At 40.1% G+C, this 24,711-nt stretch overlaps 1 protein-coding gene across 1 annotated transcript in view; it reads left to right on the forward strand.

The window, feature by feature from the left end:
- Ttc27 (tetratricopeptide repeat domain 27) overlaps positions 1–24,711 on the forward strand; it is a 166,355-nt gene that overhangs the window by 67,557 nt on the left and 74,087 nt on the right. The window contains exons 11-12 of the mRNA XM_005390841.2: positions 16,464–16,559; positions 17,494–17,616. Coding sequence (XP_005390898.1) covers positions 16,464–16,559; positions 17,494–17,616 — 219 coding nt within the window. The remainder of the gene's footprint in view (positions 1–16,463; positions 16,560–17,493; positions 17,617–24,711) is intronic.

The following is a 24,711-nucleotide window of genomic DNA, read 5'->3' on the forward strand; positions in this document are numbered from 1 at the left end:
TATGTTAATGTATGAGTTTATTTTTCTAAACTAAACGCTCAGTATTCAGGTTTAATTGCAGTGTTGGTACTTTGTGATAAATGAGTGGGTTTTGGGTTGCGGGCTGGGCACTGGACTCTACAAGGCTTGCCATCACTCCTCTAGGATCTTGGTCATTTCTCAGGTAGAGACTGCTGTAACTGTTTACTTTCTCTCCTCCCTGCTGACCGTTCTCTCCCCAGCTCTATTCAGGTTGGCACCTTCATTGAAAACCCAGCAGAGTATATGTACGGGGTTTATTTCTGGACTCTGTGTTTTCATAGCTGGATTCCAGCATTTACTAATTATATACTATTTGGAAATCTCCTTTCTGAAGGATCAGGTTCCCTATTTTACATAGTTTTATTTCTCAGAGTGGACACATACTAGATATCTGCTAAATGTTAAATTTTTAAAAAATAAATTTTGAATTTCCTACTTATTAGCAGGACTAATTGAGAGTTAGCTAAATTGAAGACTCTTTTCATCTCTGCCTCAGTAATCTGAGAGCTGTAGTTACCAACCTTTCCTGAGATTATTTAGTCCAAATGTTCGGTATAGTAATTGGCCCCAGCGCCAGAACTAACAAGAACAGAGTAGCCGCTGTGATCACACTGAAGTTCCCAGAGTTTCCAGAGGGTCTTAATTCAGTGTAGTTATTTGTATTTTTTTCTTTAAGGGAAAGGAAAAGAGATAAAAGCCTATTAGTGTTTTTCTGAGTTTTGTTACAAACAAACGGATGCATAAATTGCTACCCTTTGAGCTCATAAAAACTAGTAAGAACCTGGTATAGAGAGCCTTTCCCGGTCCTTGTCGTGGCCCAAGAGGTTTGTATTTGTAATCCCATGAAGTTGTTGGAATTCTAGCGAGTCAGTTCCAATCTACCACATCCAGTGCAACCCATGGCGAGAATAAAGACACTAAGACATATTTGTAGTTATGGGGAGCCAAGGCGTCCTAAGTCCAGCCATGAGGATGGCTGTCCGGAACAAAGTTCTCAACCCAAGGCCGAACCATGGGACGCAGGTGAGCTGGGTTAGGTAGGAGGCCTGAAATCACATCTGCAAATGCAGAGAGAAGGATACGGAGGAAGAGTAATCTGTGTAACACAATTTGATAGTATCTAATGTTTTGGGGTTGTTGCTTCAGCTCTGATGTATAATCTTTGAAGCCCCAGGAAGTCATAGCCTCTATCCCTAGGCTTGATCCCAGTGACAGCGTGGAGCATTGGCTCACACATCCCCGGCTCACTTGAGGGAACAACAATTTGGGGAGTGGGGGTGGGCCGGGGAAACACGTCTGCTTTCTCCAAAGACTACCATCAGCACCTTGGCTAGACTGATACGCATTGCTTAAAGCCAACTGAAGGGAGAAGTAGTCCCAGCCAGCTCTGCACACATCAAAGCATGGAAATAGGGTCAGGCTCAGCCGAAATGGAGGCAATTGCTCCTCTTTCAAGGAGAGTCCCCTAGGTGGTCCTCCACAACCTGGTATTCTTGGATTAACTCTATAATTACTTTGACTTATATTCACTCTATTTCTCCACATCTCAAAGAAACAAGGCTTTCCCTGTGCATTACATTCAGGTCGTTTGTCCTGCAGTAAAGATTCATGTACATGTTAGTATCAGAATATTCGTGGCCTCCGTTCTGCTTTCACATATCTTCCCCACACCAGTGTAGCCACATGTGTTACCCTCAGCAGACTTGGTACTGACCTTGATGTGTCGGTGTTTTGAGAGGCAAGTGTACTGTTGCTGTAGTGGAGCTGCTGAAGGCCTGGGAGGTACAGCAGAGCACATGCTCTAGCAATTCAGCCTGGCCTCGGCTGTCTTCGGCTTGCTCAGTGAGTGGGTATGGCTTCAAAATTTGAGAAACTGCATTGAACTTTTATGCTTATTTTAAACATCTTCCTAAGTATAATGGGCAGATTGAAGTATAGAGTTCTTAAAAGCTCATGGCATTTCTGCTTGGTAAAATTTAGGATTAAAAATCTTTCAGTTGCAAGGGACAGGAATCTGATTAAAACTGCCCAGAAAAAAAAAGGAAATTTGTTGACTGGGAAACCTGGGGGTATTCTGATTTCAGAGATAGCTGGATTTGGGGGCACAAATCAAATCTTTTCATCTTTTCTCACTTTCATTCTCAGATTTTTTTTCTCTGCCTGCTTCAGAATAGCTTTAGGTTATATGTAGACTTCATAATCCAAAGGGAAAGAGGGATCATGTCCCGTTATGTCCAGAGGTAAGCTCTCTAATCTCAGTGCTTCATTTATCTGTAGGTTGGAGATAGCAGTCAGGCCTACCTTATACCTATGTTGAGTGATTAAATAAATTAATATTTGTGAAATGCTTGGAATAGTGCCTGGCACAAGCCCTCAATAAATGTTAGTGATTATTATTCTCACCTTTCAGAGAGGAAGTTTAGATATAAGAAAAGTAAAACTGCCCAATCCTTAATAACCGATTAAAAGGAATCATTACTTCTTAAGAAATTTAAACAAATAGCAAAATAATTACACTGCTTCCTATGTTATAATGCTGGGTCGTGCCACTGGCTTTTCAAATATTTCAGATAAGAAAATGTGTCTTCTACCTCTGGTCTGCCTTAATAACCGTGTGCATGTGCATTTCAGAGCTATTGAAAAGTATATAAAGATTTGCTTCTGTGATTGTAGCTGTGCTTTCATTTGTTAGAATAATTATAATGTAGTTATTACCATTTACTTTCATTTACAGAAAAGTCATATGCCAGATGCTGAATAATCCAAGTAAGCAGGCATTATCTGTGTTTCCACTGATGAAGAAACTGAAGGACAGAAAGTTTAAGTGACTCAACCAAGATTTTTTTCTTTGGTCGTTTTGAGACAGGGTCTCACTATGTAGTTCAGGCTGGCCTTGAGCTCACTTTGTAGCGCAGACTGGTCTCGAGCTCCCAAGGATCCTCCTGCCTCAGCCTCCCAAGTGCTGGGATTATATGCTTGTGCTACCACACCCAGCTCAACCAAAGTTTTATAGCCAGACTGGACCTCATACCAGACCTTCCTGATTTTGAAGTTTGGACATGCTTTCCCCACTCTGCTGGACAGTTCTAAGGAGCTACCAAAACTGGCTTTAAAAACAGAAAAGTGAGCTGGCTGTGCCGGCACTGCCCTGGACAGCGCTCAGGGGACTGATTCACAAGGATTATCGCAAGTTTGAGGCCAGCCTGGACTGTATATTGAGAACCTGTCTCAAAAAAAAAAAAAAGTTGATAGTAGAGTAGTGATTACTGGAGTATAGGGGAGGGTGGGTGGGAGGAAGTGACCGGAAGGTGGTGTAGTGGGTGTTATGTTACAGGTAGGTAGGAGAAATAAGTACTGGTGTGCTGCTCCAGAGATATCAACAGTGTCCTGTATAAGAAAAAATCAGTCTATCTATCACCTGTCTGTCTAGCTGTCTGTCTTTCTGTCTAATCTGTCCCTAGAAGTGCCTAGTTTTGGAGGCAGCAGGTCTCAGCGATACTGTTTGAGGAGATAAATATACTTACTCTGATTTGAACACTACAGAATATACAATATACATGTATTGAAACATTACATGTATATTACATGTATATGTATAAACATGTATATTACATGTATATTACATGTATATGTATAAACATTACATGTATATGTATAAATATATACAATATGTGCGATTTTTATGTGTCAATAAAAAAATTCATCATAACCACCTTCATATTTCATATATTGACTCTAATGATTGAGGTAATTCAAATTAAAATATTCTATATAAATATTCATATAATAATTATGGTAAAAATGAATAAAGCTTCACTGATAAAGAAAAAGAGCAAAATGATATCAACAGAAGACTTGGCCTAATCTGGAGGAAAGGAGCTGAATGAACACAGGCAGAAGGAAGTGAACGGAAGCTTCTGTAAGAAGTTGTGTTGCAGAACTCAGCATCTGTAGGTGGCAACCTGGGCAGGATGAGAGGAACCAGAATGCATACATTGTCAGGATATGGCTTGTGGGAAGAGAACGCGCAGGTGGATGAGTCAGCTGGGCTTCCGAGAAGGCCAGGAAAGGGGCTGCCCAGCGGGATGCTGATAGGCTGAATCCAGGATCTGGGCCGAATGATAATAGAATATAAAAATTGCAATGACTAGTTCCTAGGTAAGTGAGATGAAAGAGTAGGACACGTGGTAGATGACGTACAGTAAATTTTATTATTGATAGTGAAAACTTAAAAAGTCCTAGGAAGCTATGGAAAAATGAAAATGGGACATAGCTAGGGACTTTTTAAGATGAAGCAAAATACATTTGCAAAAGCCTTAAAAATATTTTCAGTAGATTCCAGGGGCAGACAGACTAAAGCTTTTTGGGTAGGGTCACATTATGTTGGTTAAACTAATACCTCAGTTTTTCTGGGAGAAGACCTGCAGACATGCTAACACTTTTAGGCAGCATTTCCCAAAGTTTCCTGGACAAAGGGTACATACCACCTCTTGGGGTGCTTGTTAACATACCTCCCTTTAACCTGGTCCTTAAGAGGTTCTGAGTCTGTATGGTAATTATGGGCCTATTTGGAAAAAACTGCCTTAGGCAGAGTACCTGTTCATCCTCACAGCTTCTGGTGTTTTTGTCTCCTGCCCCAGTAACATAGAGAACACAGGCTGAAAGGTCTTTATATGCTTCACTACCCCAGAGTTACTGTTTTTAGTAAGTTTTATTTACAAATGTTTTTGGAAAAGCGGTTATTATTATTAAGCAGTAAATATTATACCAAACACTTGTGCTGCTTAGTTATGTGCTTGGTTGTCTCTCGTATGGCTGAATCAGTTGCTTTTTCCATGGAGTACTATTTTTTACTTGAAAGAATGGGCAAACTGTGAGGAGGCACACCTGGGTATTTGTCATAAATATTCTCAAAAGTAAATGAAGTAAGCTCACCAATTCAAGGAAAATAATTGATGGTATTTGTTATTGATGATAAAATTTTGAGCTTTCAAGAGAAAATCACACTTTTGGAAAACTTGTATCTACAACTGTGAACTTGACAACTTCCTAATACAATTATTGGAATTAGACTTTTTGGATGAGATTAGTGATGGTATCACTGCATGTAATATCGTGATATTATATGAAATGTGTCAGCATTTGGAAGATCAGCCCATTTTCCAAATGACCAACGTATGCTGTTACAAAATCAAGTAAGGGTAAAAGTGCAGAACAGACCAGTGAGTACTGTAGTTTTTGTTTATTGACCAGTGGTTTTTAATGTAACAAAAAGTTCATTGATAGGATTTCAAATTGGACCTTGGCTGTAACCTTTGAGAAACCACCACATACTGCATTTTGCTGTAGTATCAAAGAACAATATCCACAATTAACTATAAAAGCTATTAACATACTCTTCCCTTTCCCAACTACATAGCTGGGTGAAGCCAGCTTTTCTTCATAAACTTCAACCAGAATATCATATTGCAGCAGATTGGCTACAGAAGCAGACCAAGACTCCAGCTGTCATCTATTAAGCCAGACAGTAAGGAGATCGGTAAAATTGTGAGACAGTGCCCCTCTCTTCAAGACATTTTGGCTGGGCATAGTGGCCTGTAATCCCCACACTTAGGAGGCTGAGGAAAAAGACTTCTGTTTTGTTTAGGAAATTAGGGTTATTTTCATAAAAATCTTATTTATGTTAATATAATTGATTTCTTGTTTTATCTTAAAGTGATTTAAACATAAGAAATTTTCTCGGTTTTCATTTCTAGTATGTTGTATTGATAATACATAGAAAAAAGCTCTGTGGAGTGCCTCAGTGATTTATAGGAGTTTAAAGGGGCCCGGAAGTGACAAAGTTGTGCTGCTGAGCTCAGGTGTGGCCGAGGATGAGAAGGATGGAGAGGCCGTGTGGGCTTCCTGAGGCCTGGCCTTATGTCCTTCACTTCACTCAGGAATCATGAAAAGGGGTCTGGTCAGCTGCCACGAGGACAACTGGCTCCTGCGAGGATACAAGCAATAACTAGCATATTCTTGGCCAGCCCACATTCTGACTTCCTTATTGTGGGATTTAGGAGAAAAGATCGTTAGATAGAGTTCTTAATATTTTTCCAACAAGATTCTGTTTTTAATTTTCACAGATCTAATCATTGTCCACATAGTTCTGAGATAAAGTTTTAACAGAGCTGCCAAGTCTTGTCTTTGGAGTCAACAAGCTCACCTATTCCAAAGTTTTATGACCTTTATCTCTCAGAACTGTCTTTCTTGCTCATGATGTAAACCTGGGTTAAAAATAAAGTAGTTTAACCATATTATTTATACTTAGTGGATGTGTCAGTAGATTTTTCTGTTTATTTTTGAGTCAGGGTCTCATTTTGTAGTGCAGGCTGTTCTTGAACTCACTGTGTAGCCCAGGCTGGCCTTGAACTTGCAGGGAACCTTCTGCCTAAGCCTCCCAAGTAGTGGGATCACAGGAGCACCATACCACACCACATCCTGTGTGTCAATAGATTTTAAGTCCAGTTTTTCTTGTTCCCAGTAGAATTATTCTTAGGCCTAGGAGTTTGAGGTGGCAGGTAGCTTGACTGCTCTATTTGTAAATCACAGCAGCATGACTGCAGACTCCTGTCAAAAGAAAGCTGTTCTGCCCAGCTAACTGTTAAAAATATTTGATTAAGTACATATTTTTATAATAAATCCTATCCTTCTTTAAACACATACATAAAGATTGCATAACAAAGCAAGTATTAGATGATCTGGCACATGATCAGTCGTACCTTTTAAATTATCAGCTAATTTCTACTTGGCTCTTCGGAAAGCTAATAAACACTTCGATATCATGCTTGTGAGAATGAATAGCTTTCAGTGAAAGGGTGGGTCCTTTGGGACCAGTTCTACTTTTTTGAAGATATATGTGCCATACTTTTACAGATGAGCACATAAAGTCTAAATCATACCAGATCTTGTTCAGAATTGTCTTTATATACTAAACCATTCACTATTTGCTAATTTTCACATGTAGTCTTGATCTTCTCTAGTTTTTCTGGGTAGTTCTTTTTGTACTGAAAACAGAACACCAAAAAGAAGGGCATGTCATTGCCTTCTGGGGTTTTATTCTTTTATTTCCCGTTGCACAGAGATACCCCTGACCTGAGGCTCCTGGAGATTTGAGAGCTGTTCCTGCTTGCAGTTAGACATTCCATGTACCCAGATAAGTTTTTTCCTCAAAGGACACTCAAAGTGTAAGTGCGTTAAAAGGAAGTCTTCAGACTTGAAAACAGTGTCATGTCACAGTAATCCTTGCAACATGAAGTCCTCTCTGGTGTACTCATCAGTCATGGCCAAGCTTTTCTGTGACTCGGCTTCTCACACTCTGACCTGTACCACAGAACGCTGCTTATTTTTCCCCTTTGTCCATATCTCTCAGTCATTCCCCTGGAGTCGACTCCATCTTGCTTTCATTTCCTAGTTTGCTCAGCAGACTTAGCCGCTCTGAACACTTGGTTTAGGGTATATTTGCACACATACCCTCTCTTTTTTTGATGTTACTATTTTTCCTTCAGGACTGCCTCCTCATACCAGTTTTTATTTATAACCAAATGTCCATGACTTTCAGGTGTGAAATTCATGAAATTCAGAATGTAGAAAGAAAAATATAGACAGATGCCTTAGAGACCATTGCTAAAATAAACCCCTCCCTCCCTCCTCCTCATCTTCCTCTCCCTCCTTCCCTTCCTTCCTTCCTTCCAAACAGGGTCTGGCTGTATATTTCAGGCTGGCCTTCAGCTCACAAACAGTTTGCTTGTTGGAGATTAGATCTAGGTCACTTCACTGGGCAGAACTGCTTTTCCCACTCACCACACCTGTAAAGACTCCAGTTTGCTTGAATATTTTAAATTTGTGTCAGAACAAGTTAGAAATTATTCTGCTCTAAAAAATCTAAACATATACTGAAAAAAATCAGGAATGCCCACATGAGATGCTGATAATGATTTTGGACTTCCCAGGCTCTAGAACTATGAGAATTAAATTTCTATTCTTCACTAATTAAAAAAAAAAAAGTACTATAGGCATGTCCACAAATTTTTCATAAATTGTAAAGCAGAATACTTTAATCCAGTGGAGGAAGTAATAGTATACCAGCATCCCTTTTATATATTAATGTTTTAGTTTTATGGGTAGTAAATCTTATTTAGGGGGTTGTCATACTTAAAGTAGGGAGAAGTATATTCTGCATAGGAGTGAAATAGGTTTGAGTTCTGGTTTTAATCTTTGTCAAACATATGGCTGACTCCGGTGCTTGTACAGGGGCTTTCTCATGGTATGCAAATCAATGGATGTTGACCCCCTCTGTGCTCCCCAGCAGTCTTTGCTATTTTGGAGAGCATCTGAGAGCATCAGAGACACTTAGATACTCTGAGATCATGCAAAAATACCTGAGATACATAAAAATCTGTTTATTAATAAGTATTTGCTGAGCACTTAATATGTTTTAGCTAGTCATCTACTATAGCAAACAACATGTGGTGGATTGACAACTGACGGTCAACTTATAACCCCCAGCTGAACTGAGTAAGTAAGGTGCTGGGTATGGGAGGCCCACCTGAGGATTGTTGCCAGCAGCATAAGAGGCAGAACTGGAGAAGAAGAAGTAAGGCCGTTAGGAGCTGGTAGAAGCTGTTGGGAGCCTGTTGGAAGCTGAGAGAAGCTGTATGGAGCTATTGGTTGTCTTGGAGGAGCTTGTCATGCTGGCTTTCCTGATGAACTTGGCTGTTTTCATCCTCCAAGGGCTCAGGACCTTGTTGGCACTGAGAATGGCTTCGGTTCACTTTGGGTGAGCTCAAGTCCTCACTTTGAGCATCGCTTCCTGGCTCCAGAGAAGATGATGCACTACCCAGTCTCCTGGAGAAGCTTGTTGCATTAGCTTTCCTGATGGGAACTCTGCTGTCCTGACCGTTGGGGGAGCTCAGGACCTCACTGTTGCTGAGAATGGCTGTGGTACTTTTGTGGGGGGCTCTGATTCTTACTTTGTGTGTCGTTTCTTGGCTCCAGTGTAGATCCCTCAGCCTGCTAGCACAGATTCTTCATGCCCCTGGCACAGACTTTCTAGATTCCACCACTGACCTTTGGGCCTTCCCGGCACAGATCTATGAAACAGGCCTGTATGAGATATTGTTATGGGCTCTAGGCCTCCAGTTGGACTCGTGGGAGGCATTGTGATGAGCTGTAGGTTTTCACCTGGACTCATGCAGTACATTATCATGGGATCCAGGCCCTCAGCTGGATTCTTTGGTCCTTCATGTGTGGACAGATTTCCTGCACTCTCTTATATATAATTTTTGGGTAACTATTATAAAAATCTTATAAAAATGTGTCCTGTATTGTTTCCTCTTGCAAAAAACCCCAAACTGCAACACAACATGAAGTTTGTTTGGAAATAAAAATTATTTGCATGTAATTAGGCAAGTAGAAGTAAGTTTCATGATGTGGCTTTTGAATTTTTATTATTAAATGAGCATTAGATTGTTTTTTTTTTTTTCTGTTCAAAAAATGTTAAAACTGGAAGATGGCCAAATGATAAGCAGCAGAAGAAGAGCCTCTCTGAGAGTTGCTGTCCAAACACTGGAATATAGCAATGTGAGGAAGAGAAGAAGAAGGGAAGTGGGTCCTCTGGACCCTGGAAGGATCTGAAGTGAGAATTGAAGTCCACGGGGAGAGCAAAGGGAGAAATTTCAACCACAAAGAAGGAGGTAGCCATTGGAGACTTCTCCCTGAGTTGGGATTCACTGCATAGGAGGAGCAGTTCAAACCTGTGGATGCACGGTGACTGTTGCTGACCACAGAGGCCTCCACAGAGAGACACAGCAGTGGAAGGGAACAGTGGACATAGAAGACTGCACTAGCTGGGGGCTGTGTTTAATACTGTTGTTGTTGCTGATTGTACCACGTTAGCCAAAGTGACATTGTGGTTCTAACCAGCTGTTTTTCTTAGTATACCAGGACTGAGATTGCATTAGGGTCATAGTAAATATTGTGGGTCAGTTACACCTTGAAGACACTTTGGAGAAGTAGTCATTTCATAAGGGTTCTAAATACTAGCAATAAAACAACGCATCATAGGTAACTTACAAGCATCAACCCAGGAATTAAACTAAAAAGAAAATGAGAGGACACTTAAGGAAGATGCAACCCCAGACATGCAGTTCACCATAGGCAAACCCAGGGGACAATGAGGTGGAACAATCTGAAAGCCACCCACCTGGCCTCTCTGAAGTGGTAACAACAAAGCAAATGAATAAGGCTCTAGAAAAAATCAAATCTGAAATAACTTCTCAGATAACTACTAAAGTGATGACCACAATAAAAACTGTGCTACTAGTACTCTAGAGCAGATAAGATTAAAAAATAGAGGAGCTTAGGAAAATGATGGAAACCATGAATGCCCAACATAGGAAGGGATAGAATCTATAAAACAGATTTAAGCAGATATCCAGTAGACTAAAAATTCTGTTGAAGGTATCTACAGCAGAATAAGCCAGTGTGAGGAAAAAATCTGAGATATAGAAGACAAGTTTGTGGTCATCATGAAAAGAAAGATTTTTTTTTTTTTGTCTTTTTGAGACAGGGTGTCAGTGTGCAGTTCAGGCTGGCCTTGAGCTCACTTTGTAGCCCAGGCTGGTCTTGAACTCGCAATGATCCTCCTGCCTCAGCCTCCTGAGTGCTGGGATTACAGGCATGTACCACCACATCTGGCAAGAAAGATTTCTTAAAAATAGCAAGAGACCATGAGAAATCAATGCAGCAGCTGCTGGGTAATGCAAAGAAGAATAACATAAGATTGATTTGAGTCAATGAAAAAGCAAGAAATAGCACAAATGATATAAAAAACCTATTCACAGCTGGCGATATAGCTCAGTGGCACAGCACTTTCCTGGCAAGTGCAAGGTCCAGAGTTTGATTTCCGGTACCAAAAAAAACCCAAACGAAACTAAAACAAAACAAAAAACCTGTTCACAGATGTCATGGCAGAAAATTTCCCTGACAGGGAAAAAGAATATGACATACAGCTTAGTGAGGCCTATAGAACTCCTTTAGCCATGATCAAAAAAAATCTACAGCAAGGCTTATCATAGTCAAGATTCCAGAAATTCAACATAAGAATAGAATATTAAAAGCTTTTAGAGAATACAGATAAATCATCTATAAAAGAAAGTCCGTCAGAATCACAGCTGACTTCTCCCCCCTTTTTTTTTTCCTCTGGTACTGGGAACCGAACTCACGACCTTGCGCTTGCCAGGCAGGCGCTTTTGCCACTGAGCTAAATCCCCAGCCCCCACAGCTGACTTCTCAACACAAACACTCAAGGCAAAGAGAGCTTGGAGTAAAGTATCTCAAGCCCTAAAAGGAAATAACCTCCAGCCCAGGCTGATGTACCCTGCAAAACTATCTTTTAAAATTGATGGAGAAATAAGATACTTCTATTAAAAAGAACACCTGAGGAAATTCATGAACACTAAACCAGCTCTCAAAAATATTCTGAAGGACATTATAGAAAAAGATAATAAAGACTTCAATTCCCTGAACCCCAACAGAAGGAATCCACCATGCAACGCAAATAATTAAACAGAGGGAGAGAGAGAGGGAAAAAAAAGGAGCCAACAACAGGAAAATAACATCCATCCATAACTGATAAGTCAGTACATATCATTTATAAACGTCAATGTTAATGGTCTCAATTCACCAATCAAAAGAAACAGACTAGCAGAATGGATCAGGAAGCACAATCCAATAATATTCTGCATATAAGAAACACATTTAATTCAAAAAGAAATACATAGACTAATATTTAAAGGATGGAAAACAATACATCATGCAACAGGAACCCAGAAAAAGTCAGGAGTAACTATTACATTTGCAGACAAAGTGAATTTCAAGCCAAAACTGATGAAGAGAGACAAAGAAGGTCACTACATCCTTGTAAAGGGAAGACTCTAAGAAGAGATATCAATCATAAATATATATACAACAAATACCAATGCACCCAACTATATAAAACAAATATTAACAGACGTGAAAAATCAAATGAGCACTAATACAATTGTCTTGGGGGATCTCAATACCCCACTGTCACAAATAGATCAGTTAGACAAAAAATCAACAGTAAATACTAGAAGTGAATGAACTTAGTAGATGTCTACACACTATTCCACCCAACAAGATCAGAATACACATTCTCCTCAGCTGCACACAGGATATTCTTCAAAAGAGATCACATACTAGCTCATGGAACATGCTTAAGTAAATGCAAAGGAATTTAAATTATCCTGTGCGTGTTATCAGACCATAAAGACTTTATAAACGCATGGAAATTAAAATATTAACTTTGCCCCCTTTCCCATGAAGTAATTCCATGATGTTTTTATATATTTTAACCATATGTATTCAACTAGAGGTTATTCTTTTCTGTTCTCCCTCTAGAAACTAAACAGCCCTGGTAAGAAGCATACAGCTTTTTTGCTGCTAAGTTTCTGTGAAGTAGCCAGAAAATTTGGGTCCCAAGGTGAAACCAGAAGTCTGGTTATGTCTCAGTTTGTTCTGATTGACTTGACTTAATAGGATCTTGGGTTGTCAAAGAAATAATGTATAATGAGCATTTTCTTACTCTTGAGTTCATTCTTCAGGATATTCTTGGACTAACATTCATCTTTCATCTAGCATAATGTAGAGAACTTCCAGTTTAGGAGCTATTTCATTGCTTAGAAACTAGTCTCTTTGGCTTTTACCAGAATGTATTAAACTCCTTTACTTTCTTTTTTTTTTTTTTTGTTTTGTTTTCTTTGGTTTTTCTCCGGTACCGGGAACCGAACTCACGACCTTGCACTTGCCAGGCAGGTGCTTTTGCCGCTGAGCTAAGTCCCCAGCCCCTCCTTTACTTTCTTTTGAGGAAGTCTGTATTTACTACATCTTTTAATGTTTTTGCAACTTAAAACTTAAAACTAATTTTACAAAAATTTGAAATAATTTCAGAGAAGGTACAAATGTAATATACCTGTCTTTTGTATTCTAAAATATTGTGGAGTAAGTTGCTACATGGTGTCTATGTAAGTCACTTTCCTGTTGGTGGGGTAAAATACCCTGCACCCACAATGTAAAGGTGAGGTTTATTTTGACTCATGGCGTTAGAGGGTTCAGTCCGTAGCTGGTTGGCTCCAAGGCAGAAGGGACGTGGTAGAGTGGACTGGGTGCAGGACAGCTGCTCATTCTGTGGCAGCCAGGATGTGAGGGGGAGTGAGGAGCTGGGGAAAAGAATAACGTGCTTCCAGGTCATAGTTCCAATGACATACCTCCCACTGGGCCCACGTCCTAACAGCACATTCAGCTACTGATTTCACTAATGGGTGAATCCACAGATGAGTGTCATGCCTCATGATCCAGTCACCCTCCACACACATGAGGTTTTGGGGGAACTTCCTTTTTTGAGACAGGGTCTTGCTATGCCATTCAGACTGGTCTCGAACTCACTTTGTAGCCCAGGCTAGCCTTGAACTCACAATGATTTTCCTGCCTCAGCCTTCCGAGGGCTAGGATTTCAAGCACATGCCACCACACCTGGCCCAACATTTTTTATCTAAACCATAACATCCCTCCTCTTGTCCCCAAAGGGCTCATGTTCACCTCATGCAAAATGCGTTTGGTCCATCTTTAAGAGTCACCGAAGTCTTAATGGTTTTAGTAATGGTGAAAAGTACAAGTCCAAAGTTACCTCCTAACTCAAGGCAAACCCTTAGCTATGAGGACCTGTAAAAACCAAAAAAGAAAGAAAAATACTTCTAAACTATAATAGCACGAGGTACTATTCCCATTCCAAAAGGGAGAAGTAGAGGGAACTAAAGGAATGGGCTCAAAGTAAGGCTGAAACCCAGCAGGGCAAACATTAAACCCTGTAGTTCCATGTCCAGCAGCTGGAGCCAGTAGTGATATCAGCAGTTTGGCTTTCTGAGCTCTAAGTGTATTGCCTATCAAGCTCTGCTTACAGTGTTCTAGCACTACTCTAGCTGGCATCTTCAAACTTTCCAGTCTCCCACAAACAAGTTCTGAGGGCTTCTAAACCCCATGGTCAGGTAGAGTCACGGCAGTGATCCTGCTTCTCTAGTAGCAAAATCTGTTTTAGTCGCTTTCTCATTGCTGGGACAAGATATTCGATACCTACAACTTGAAGAGAAGTTTCTTTCGGCTCACGTTTTCTTTCTCTGGTCAGCTGGCTTCAAAGCAGAAAAGGTCCCAAGCAGCAAAGGGATGGTGAAGGAGGCTGGGCAGAGGACAGCTGCTTATCGTACAGCAGCCAGGAGGTAGAGAGAAAAGGGAGGAGGTGGGCAGAATACGCTCTTCCAGACTGTGTCCCCAGTGACCCCCAGTGACCTACCTCCAGCCAGACCCCACAGCACATTCAGCTGCTGAGCTCACCAGTGGGCCGACTCACTGGTGAGTGTAGTGCGTGGACGAGCCAGTCGCCCTCCAGACACAAGAGGCTTTCTGGGGATATTTTTTTATCTAAATCACAACAGTGCGTTATCATTCTCGTGTACATGGACATTCTCCTATATAACCTGATATGTGCATTAAAACAGGAAAATTAATGTTTTACTGCTAATGTGTTACTCAGGACAAGTCTGTGAACTCACTACAAAAGATAACTTGAGCACTGCATTATGGAATAGAGGTCATGATAATTCACAGTTGAGAGGACTAAGTGTAGTATCAGAAAAAAAGATACATACACAGTATTAAGTGAATGACAAATGAAGGGGTGGGGTGGGGCGGGGCCAGGGAAGATGATCTTGGAGTGAGGCTGCTGTCCATGTTTGCCTAGGAATTCCAGAGCGTGTGTGTGAGCTCTTTTGATGGCTTGAGTCACTTGACCACTAAATAGTGCCAGCTTTTGACTTTGCCTTTGTCCCTGGTTCCTTTCCTCAGAGCCAGCCATTTTGGTCTTCTTGGTGTTGTAGTGGCGGCCTGCAAGAATTTAGTTACTTAGTGGCTCGGTACATCAGAGGGATTCTTCATTGCACACAGCATGCAGCTGTCCACCGCACCATACAGATGATCTCACACAAATAAATATTCAGCCTTGAAGCTTTGTTGCTGAGGAGTGAGAAAACTTGCTTTTTGTGATCAAAAGGATTTAGTTTTCTTCCTTCGCTTTAGTTAGTCCTCAAAAATAAAGTTCTTCAGATAATTCTGTTTTTGTATTAGAATATGCTTTTGTCAGAGTGGTGTTATGTTGTAAAATATGCTAAGGAGGAATTTTTCTTTAGAAAGTAAAAATAGCCAGACGAAGTGGTGCTATATCTGTAATCTCAGCATTGAGGAAGGCTGTGACAGGCGGGTCACAAATTTGACTTATACCTGAGCAGTTTAATGAGCCTCTGTCTTAAAATAAAAAATCAAAAGGGCTCCTGGGGATGTAGCTCAGAGATGATGTGCCCATGGTTAAATCCTGAGTACTACCAGGGAAAAAATAGTAAAAAGCCTTACCTAATAAGGCTAGTTCACCAAAAGGATTATTTAGGGAAATCTTAGTTTTTATGTGTTTAATTTTTAGCTTTTAGTTTTCAGTTTTTAGTTAATTATCTATTTGTTTGTTTATTCATTTATTTATTTAAGACAGGGTCTCACTGCTCACTGCAGTTCACGGTGGTCTTGAACTCACTATGTAGCCCAGGCTGGCCTCAAACTTGTGATCCTCCTGCTTCAGCCTCCTGAATGCTGGGATCACAGACGTATGCCATCATGCCCACCAGTTTTTATTATTATTGTTACTATTTATTAATATTATTTTGTGGTTCTGGGGATTGAATCATTGGTTTTTTTTGTTTTGTTTTTTTTTGAGCCAGGGTCTCACTATGCACTTCAGGCTGGCCTTGAGCTTGCTATGTAGCCCAGGCTAGTCTGAAACTCACAACGATCCTCCTGTCTCAGCCTCCTGAGTACTGGGATTACAGGCATGTGCCACCTCGCCTCACCTGAATCCAGCCCCTTTACACTGAGCTACATCCCCCAGACCTTTTAAAATTTTTTATTTTGAGGCAAGATCTCCTTAAACTCCCTAGATTGAACGCACTCCTGCTAGCTGTGCCTTCACTGCATCACGCCCAGCAAAATTTGTTTCTTTTTTCTTTTCTTCTTTATTTACTTATTTTTTCTAGTATGGGGATTGAAGTCAGGGCTTTTTGTCCTAAACTACGTTGCCTGCCCTTTTTTATTTTTATATAAATATTGATTAAAGTTTTTTAAACATTTAAAGAAACTCAAGAAAAAATTCACACCTCATCAACCTGTCAAAGTGATGCGTTCTTTGTTGTTTATGTATGCCTTTGTATAACTTTTGCAATGGGAATTTTGTTCATATTAAAATGTTATTTCACCCATGGATTCTGATTATTGTATGTGTTCCTCAGGCCCTTGCAGATCAGTTTGAAGATAAAACTACATCTGTATTGGAACGACTGAAGGTTTTCTATTGCTGTCAAGTACCGCCTCACTGGGCCATCCAGGTACCTGTGTTTGTCCTTGGGTGTGGAAAATACTGTGATTTGCAGTAGAAAGGTTAATGTATTGGAAAAGACTAATTTCAACTTATGTTTGAAATTTCAAATATGTCTGTAGAAATAGTAAAAGTGTCTAACTGCAGATTGCTAATTACTTTAAATTACTATTTTGATTAAAGTGATGTTAGAATTTTAAAATATTTTTAAAAAGATTTAGAACTATACAGTATTAGGTAGAATCCTAGAATTAAGTCATAGGCAAATCATAAATGCTTTCATTTTCCAAGTCTTTCTGCCAAAGAACAAACCTTTTAACTAAGTTGTTTTCAAAAATTGCAAGAAAGCATTTATTTGATGCTTTATGATGTGAGATATTTCTAACCATTCTTTCTGAGGGCCTGAGAAATCCTAGTGTAACTCTTAAAGCCCCATGTTGACTGTCCTGTCCCCATGTCCTCCTGTAGAATAGATGTGGTTCTACTATTTTGTAGCATTTTAGCCCTGAAGATGACTTACATACCTGGTCTAGTTTTGTAATTTCCTAGGAAGAAAATTGAGGCCTAGTACGGTTAACTTTCCAGTTTTGGTCACAGAGCTGTACATAGAAGTTTCTGAATGGTTTTTTAAGTTTTCATCTCCTGTAAAGAGGCTTGTTGAAGTAAATACAAATATTTGATCATTACAGATTCCTAATTAGTAAAGGTTGAATTACAGAAATCATACATTTATTACATATGCAGCCCTTAAAAAGATTGGACTGGATGTGGCAGCACATGCCTGGAATTCGAGGCGTGTGATCTCAAGGCCAGCCTGGTCTACATAGCAATACTATGCCTCAAAAAAAACCAAATCAAAACAAAACTGACTGAGTATATTTGCAAGTAAAGCAAATCTCTCTTTACATCATGAAGTATTAATTATTCTAATTTGGGTTTTTTAGCGCCAGCTTGCAGGTTTGCTGTTTGAGTTGGGATGTACCAGTTCAGCTCTTCAAATATTTGAGAAGCTGGAAATGTGGGAAGATGTGGTCATTTGTTACGAAAGGGCTGGGCAGCACGGGAAGGTAAGTAATAGGAAAATCGCGGAGACTGGTGAGAGCTGGCGGAGACTGGTGAGAGCTGGCTTGCTTTGAATATCTGCCCTTATTTGGTTTTTCTTTTGCCGGTTTTCACATGTATTCCTTGCCTTGCTTTGTTCCTAGAAAACTTTTTAGTGTTTCTCTGGTTTCTTTTTTTTTTTTTTTGGTTTTTCTCCGGTACCGGGAACCGAACTCACGACCTTGCGCTTGCCAGGCAGGCGCTTTTTGCTGCTGAGCTAAATCCCCAGGCCCCTGTTTCTCTGGTTTGTACTGGGACAGATTATTTCAAGTCAGACTGAAATTGATGTGGTATTTGACAGTTAAATAAGAAAAATGAAAACCTTGAAGACACTGTGCATTTTAGTCCCTTTCTCTTATTCACTCTTCTCCTGGAGTGCAGGTTCAAAGCGAACAGGAATCATTTTAATTATCACCGGATTGTCTGATGTTCAGAGGCTGTGTTCTTAAGGGAAGTTAAGGAGAACAGCTGGCTCAGCCTGTAGAAAATGCAAAGGGTGGAGTTCCCTTGGGGCAGAAGAGTTACCAAGTGTGTGACGCTCATTTAATTCCACATTTAAATTGGGTCAAGGGGGAGAGTATTGCAGTATTTTCATCTTTTATTAACCTATTATGATTTCCCTTCATACATGAACAGAATTGTAAAAATGGGGCTTTGCATTGTGAGTAGCCATAAAAACAGTGCAGTGAAATTGTGTTGTTTGGACTAAACTTTTATATGACTTAAGTACATAGCAGAGTAAAACCCACAAATTAGATCATGTATGTCTATGATCAGCTTTTACCATCACCCTAAAGACAAGAAGTAGTGGTTCAAGTAGGTATTTCCTTAAATACTTTCCTGCCTACTTACATCTATTTTATTTTTCTTTTCTTTTCTATTCTATTCTATTCTATTCTAATATTCTATTCTAATTTTTTGAGACAAGGTCTCACTGTGTTGCCCAAGCTGACCTGCAACTCATGGTGATTGGCCCGCCTCGGCCTCCAGAGTGCTGGAATTGCAGGCATGCACCACCAGGTCCAGCTTATGTACTATTTTAGACTAATAGTGAAAGTTACATTTTTTTCATTAATAAGTTAATAGCAGTGAAGATCTTTGAAATGTATTGGCCAAAGGAGAAATTAGCATAAAACTAAATATCCAGCAGTAGAAGATTATATAATTATTCTGATCCTGGGGGAGGATTCCCTCCCTTTTTTGGCAAGGGGAGAGTTTTTTTGGGGAGGGGCTTATGTTTACAGGCCCTGGTTGGCTGGCTTCAAAGCAGAAATGGCATGCCGGAGGAAAACTGCTCATGTCAAGGTGGTCAGGAAGCAGAGAGGGAAGGGCGGAGCCAGGAAGGGAGCTACACCCTTCCAGGTCATGCGGCAGTGACCCACCTCCTCTGACCAGGCGCCACCTCCTTTTAAAAACATATTTTCTGGTATATGTTTGTAGTACTTAATGATTACAGTCATTGTAAGGAGTTACTATGTGTGCATAACACATCTTAGTTCTTTTTACTGCCCCTTCTTCTCCCCTCCCTCCCCTACTGCCTCCTTTTCAAAATAAGGAGTAGAGTCCCTTTTCTTAAGATTTGCTTCAGATCACAAAGCTAGCTACTGATTCTTTAGTTGAAAGGCTGTATGGCCTGATGGTTAGAAACATAGCTTCTGGGCTTACCCTGCTGGGTTCAGGTGCAAGCCTGGCCACATGCCAGCTTCGTGATGTACGAGTTACTGTATCCACCTTGCCTCAGTTTCTTCATGTAGCAGCAGTAATCTACCTCCTTTCTAGGTTTTCGTGAGCTGTTAAGTATGTGGCATGGTGCTCATAGTGCTCTCTAAATGTTTGCTGGTATTATTGTGATTCTAAGATGTGCATTTTTCATATTTTTATATCTTTGAGATTGGAATGTGACCATCGAAGTATCTTCCAGTTGCTGTCAGGCGGGCGGCCCTCTCATCAGGCATCAGTGCCTGCGCATATGCAGACTTAGTTACAGCTGCATTCAGTGTCATTTCAACTGAGTTATGGACATGGTGTCAGCACTACGTAGATCATCTTGAATTACCCTGTAAAATATTTTCAAAAAGATTTCAGTATTATTTGGGGTAGAAGTAGAAAACTACTGAACACAGAGGAAAGCATACAACTGAAGTAGAGAAATACAAATTGGGTATTAGTGATATAACATTTGCTGTTAATCAGACATTAACTTTTCTTTGAAAATGACCACAAAGTGCTTTGTAGGAGCTAAGAGAGAAGATACCCTAAAGTGGATGAAGTTTGCTTTTGTACCGATATTTGTAAAAGAAGTTGCCATGTACAGTGTCAAGCAGTATATTGAAGACAGGAAGAATTGCCAAATTTCCCTGAATAGACTGGAGAAAAATTAAAACAGTGAGTGGCTGGTGTGGTTCATTTAGAGCCTTAGGTCAGAATTAAAAGCATTTTTTTCCTTATTAATTGTTTGTCTTAAAATTGATAACATCTTAAATTTGATGAAGGGTAATACTGTGTTTCTTTGGGGATTAAAGAAAAAAAAATTTTTTTTAGTGTCTATTTTCTGGCACTAAAGTAATACTCAGATGTTCAATGAAGGAATGAACCCAGACGTGGTGACACATGCCTATAATCCCAGCATGCTGGGAGGCTGTGGCTGGAGGATCCTGAGTTCCAGCCCAGCCTGGGCAACTTAGTGACATAGTGAGACCCTGTCTCAAAAGGAAGAGCCCGGGCCGGGGATATAGCTCAGTGGCACAGGGCCTGCCTGGCAAGCACACGGTCCTGATTCGATTCCTGGTACCAAAAAAAAAAAGAAGAAAAGCCTTAGGGATGCAGATCAGTATGAAGACTCAGTGTTCAATCCTTAGTATGGTACCACACATGCAAAAGAGATGGGTGAATATCTTGATTTCTAATATGGTATATTTTCTGCTGCATTGTGTGTTTTGTTTTTCTTTTTTTTTTTTGTTTGTTTGTTTGTTTTTTTTGGTGTTGTGAATCACACTCAGGACATTGTGCTTGCCAGGCAGGCGCTTGTGCCACCGAGCTATATCCCCGGCCCTGCTGCTTTGTGTTTTACTGTTAGTCTTTTACATAGCCTGATAAATCAATAATGACTGTAATAAAAATACAGGAATTTTAAAATGGTGCTTTTCGAAATAAGTAAGCAAGTTGGTGAAATGCAAATACCCAAAGTGTGTTTTCAAAGATTATGTTAATTTAATTATTCTTGAAAATATGGAAAGCTGTAAGGAGAAAAAGAATATAGTGCATTCATCTTCATCAGAGAAGGTTCTCTAGACTATGTCCTGCTAAATAATTGTGATATTATTTTCTGAGATTTTCTTCTAGTGATGGTAGAGATCTGTGTACCTAAAATACTTTTGGAAATGTGTATGTTTTAATTTTTAGAAATGAATTGTCATTTACTTTGTCTTAAGTTTTTTTGAGTTATAGCCAAGCATTCCTCCAAAATCTTGATTTTTAACGATTGATTTTTAGCATTTTACTTATCTCATAAAAGCCTCTACTACCAGTTTTTCTTAGGCTGTATTTGCAGATACTGTAATAAGTTTTGCTTTAAGTAGGAAGCAAATGTTTTATTTCTACAACAGCTGAAATTCTTTTAGTATTTGGTCAAATGCCAGTAGTTCTCACCACATTTTGATTTAACTAGAAATTTGTGAAATTTTAATCCTTGCATTTAGTTCTTAATGGCATAATTAATTTTTAAAAGGCAAATCCTGAGAGCCATTTAATTCTAATGAGTGGGTCCTGATACTCATGTTTACACCCTGCTGCTATTGGGGCTCAGAATTTCTAATTTAGAAACTACCTGCAAACACTCTCGTTATTTATTGGCAAAATATCTAAGATTAATGTATCTTGACCTTGGGATCAGAGCTGGTTCTGATCTGTTAGCATTTAGCTTTGTAGTTATCAGGCTGAGTTCTAGGAATTTCCCTTGGCTGATGGCAGAGTCTTATTTTGTTGTACAAATTTGGTCTCCAAATGAGCAACAAAGACCAAGTTGAAATAAGCTTCCTGGGAGTTGGGGGTGAGGGGATGGGGGTGGTAAGATAAGTTGGGACCTTTTGTTTCTAGAAAACAAGGCACCTAACAGTACATAGGTGAATTTTTATTATGCTACATTTGCAGATCACTGTAACCATGTACTCTTAAGAAGTTTTCCTCAAATTGCAAGTAAATGTTTTATTTTTAAACAGAAGAGTTTTTGTTGTTGTCTTTTGTTTTTTTAAAGCAGGGCCTTTGGACTTTTTGTTTTAGGGGTTTGTATTCCAAGACAGAGTTTCTTTGTATGATTTTAAAGATTGCTTTTCAGTTCTTTTGACACACTGCAACCATAGTGTATATCCTTCTAAAGACAAATCTAACTATGTCATTCCTAACCTCCGCAGGCTCCCTTTGTTTCCAGAATTAAGTCCAAGTTCTTGAGAGGCTCCTGCTCATGGTCTGGGTCCTGCTTCTCTCCCCAGCCATATTTTTACCTCCACCATCTGCCTTCACACTTTCTCATCGAGGTTGTTCCTGAAGTTCCAGTGAGACTAAACGACTTGTTATTTCCTGGCTTTGCAGCCTTGTCTTAGCTCAGGATCTTCATACACGCTCCTGTCTGTCTGGAATGCCTATTTTCCTTCGGCTGACCTGCATTTACCCTGTGGGTTTCTCCTTGACGATTGCAGTTTTACAGAGCCTTTCTTGACTTCTCTCCCAGATTTGGTGTCTCCTCCTGTGGACTCATGTAGCACCAGTGCTCTCTAGTTCCCCGTTTGCTGACTTACGTGACCCACTCAATGTAAGCTGTTTAAGAAGCAGACCTATGTCTGTGTTATTTGTAGTTGTACCTCCAGAACCTCACATAGACCTGGCACACTGTAAATGCTCAAAACACTTGCTTAATGAATGACTAGTAAGTATTCACTGAATGATGAGTGCATTGAAGCAAATCTCCTGGTAAGACACTCCTTATAAAGACTTTACATGTGGCAGAAGATACCTCTTCAACCACTGCCATATTGTTCTCTTTCCAGAAATAAATGATGAGATTTCCCCCATTCCATTTAAACTTTAGGATAGAAATAGAGCCCGTGAGGAATTTTGATCCTTTTTTTTTTTTTTTTTTTTTTTTTTGAGGCAGGGTCTCACTATATAGTTCAGGCTGGCCTTGGACTCACTGCACTCTTCCTGCCTCAGCCTTGCAAGTGCTAGGATGATAGGTGTGCACCACCATGCCCAATTAAGAATTTTGATTTTTGTTCAGGAAGTGCTAAACACACTGTAATGCAATTTTTTGAGTGCCTTTATATTGCGTTCTTTATGTAATTATTTTGTAATCATTGAATACTATTCGTACTAGCCTACAAAGTATGAATTGTTTTTGTCACTTTATGGATGAGCATGAGTAAGTGGCAGATTGGAATCCAAGTTCACATCTTTCCCCTGAAGCCTACACTCCTTTCCCCACATCATGGTTACTGTTAATTCCTTAAAAACTGGATGTGAGATTTGTAAGTTAAAACAGGTTGTGTTCACTTGTTTGAGGAAAATAGGCAAAATATGTAATTGAAAATGCTCTATCACTTGGTGATGCAAATAGGAGATGATTAGCTAATTGGATAACCAGGCCTGTTTTAAATTACTCTGTTTTATCTTGGGCCCGGAGTGTTTGTGTTGGCAAATACTCTGAAAAATCAAGCCAGCGCTTGGTGTTGTCACACATCAATGTGAAAAGCAGTTAGTGAACAGTTGGCTCGGTAGGAGTGGTTAGGACTAGGCGCAGCCGCAGACAAAGTCTAGCTGGGAGTGGCCAGCTGGGGCGGGTGACGCGCTGTGTACTTTTCACCTCTCAGTTGCTGCTCATGGAACAAGAATTTAGACTGGGACTGAACTGCCCTTCTGCTAGAAGCATTGTCCTTCTTAGGAAGAGGAGAAGATGCTCTGGTGCTGTCTGAGCTGTTCCCCAGTCACCCTTCTTCCCTGGGGCATGGAGGCAGGGCGTCTTTCCGGTGGGCAGTTTCCCCTCTCTGGCCACCAGTCTCTACACTGGGAAAATCGGATCCATGTTTTTGTTTTTTTGTACCGGGAATTAAATTCAGGACCTTGCACTTGCCAGGCAGGCTCTGGCTTGATTTTTCAGGGAGAACATGGCAATTAGATTATATCCAGCGTTTGTGAATTTCAGGCACACATACACAGACACACATACACATGTGCATACACACACGTGTGCACAGACACACATGCACATACACTGTTCTATTTTACTCCTAAAGCTATTTCTTTGGAGGCCAAGTCTGACTAATGGTGTGACCTTAAGTTCTTATTCTACCTTTTTCACCCCCTTGGATCAACTTTCAGTTAAGTTTCTGTCATTTCTGTTTACACCTGATACTATCTCTGAGTCTAGGGCTTATTTTTGTCCATTGAGTTTTTACCAGGAGGGCTTCCTACAGTTGGTGGACATTCCCTTCTGCCATTTCCTTTTCCCTATGTATGTTGGTCACATGCAAAGCCAGATGAGAGCCACTCTTACTGCACATGAGCATTTTAATTCCTTCTGTTAGCTCACAAAGTCAAGGTACAAATCACAGCCAAGAAGGGCAGTTTGTTTTGGTAATTACTTTTGACTCAAGTATGAGTAGTTTTCCTGAAGCATTTCTCTCCCTTTCACTACGGACCAAACTTGACTTCCACTCAGTCTTTACTATGAGTGGAACCCAAGTTCTTGTCCCTGACAGTTTTTTTGGAGTGTTTACATAGAGTAGGGTCTCCGTTCTTCAAATTTGCAGTCTCCCACATAACAACTTGCAGAAAAACATACTGTCATAAATGAGTCCTAGCATAGCATGGTTTTCAGCATATGAACCCCTTTGCTTGCGTATTTCTGAAATTCTGTTGCCTGTCAACACCAGACCGTTTGATCAAAAGGTGCATCACCAGGGTGGGTAACCCCTCAGACACTCAGCCTACTTTTGAGCCATCAGTTTTGCTTTCCATTAGTTTTAGTTTTAAGAAGAGTTGCTAGCCAGGCCTGGTGGTGCACGCCTGTA

This window comes from Chinchilla lanigera, unplaced genomic scaffold, assembly GCF_000276665.1.
Source record: "Chinchilla lanigera isolate Chin_1 unplaced genomic scaffold, ChiLan1.0 scaffold00040, whole genome shotgun sequence".
Lineage (NCBI taxonomy): Eukaryota > Metazoa > Chordata > Mammalia > Rodentia > Chinchillidae > Chinchilla > Chinchilla lanigera.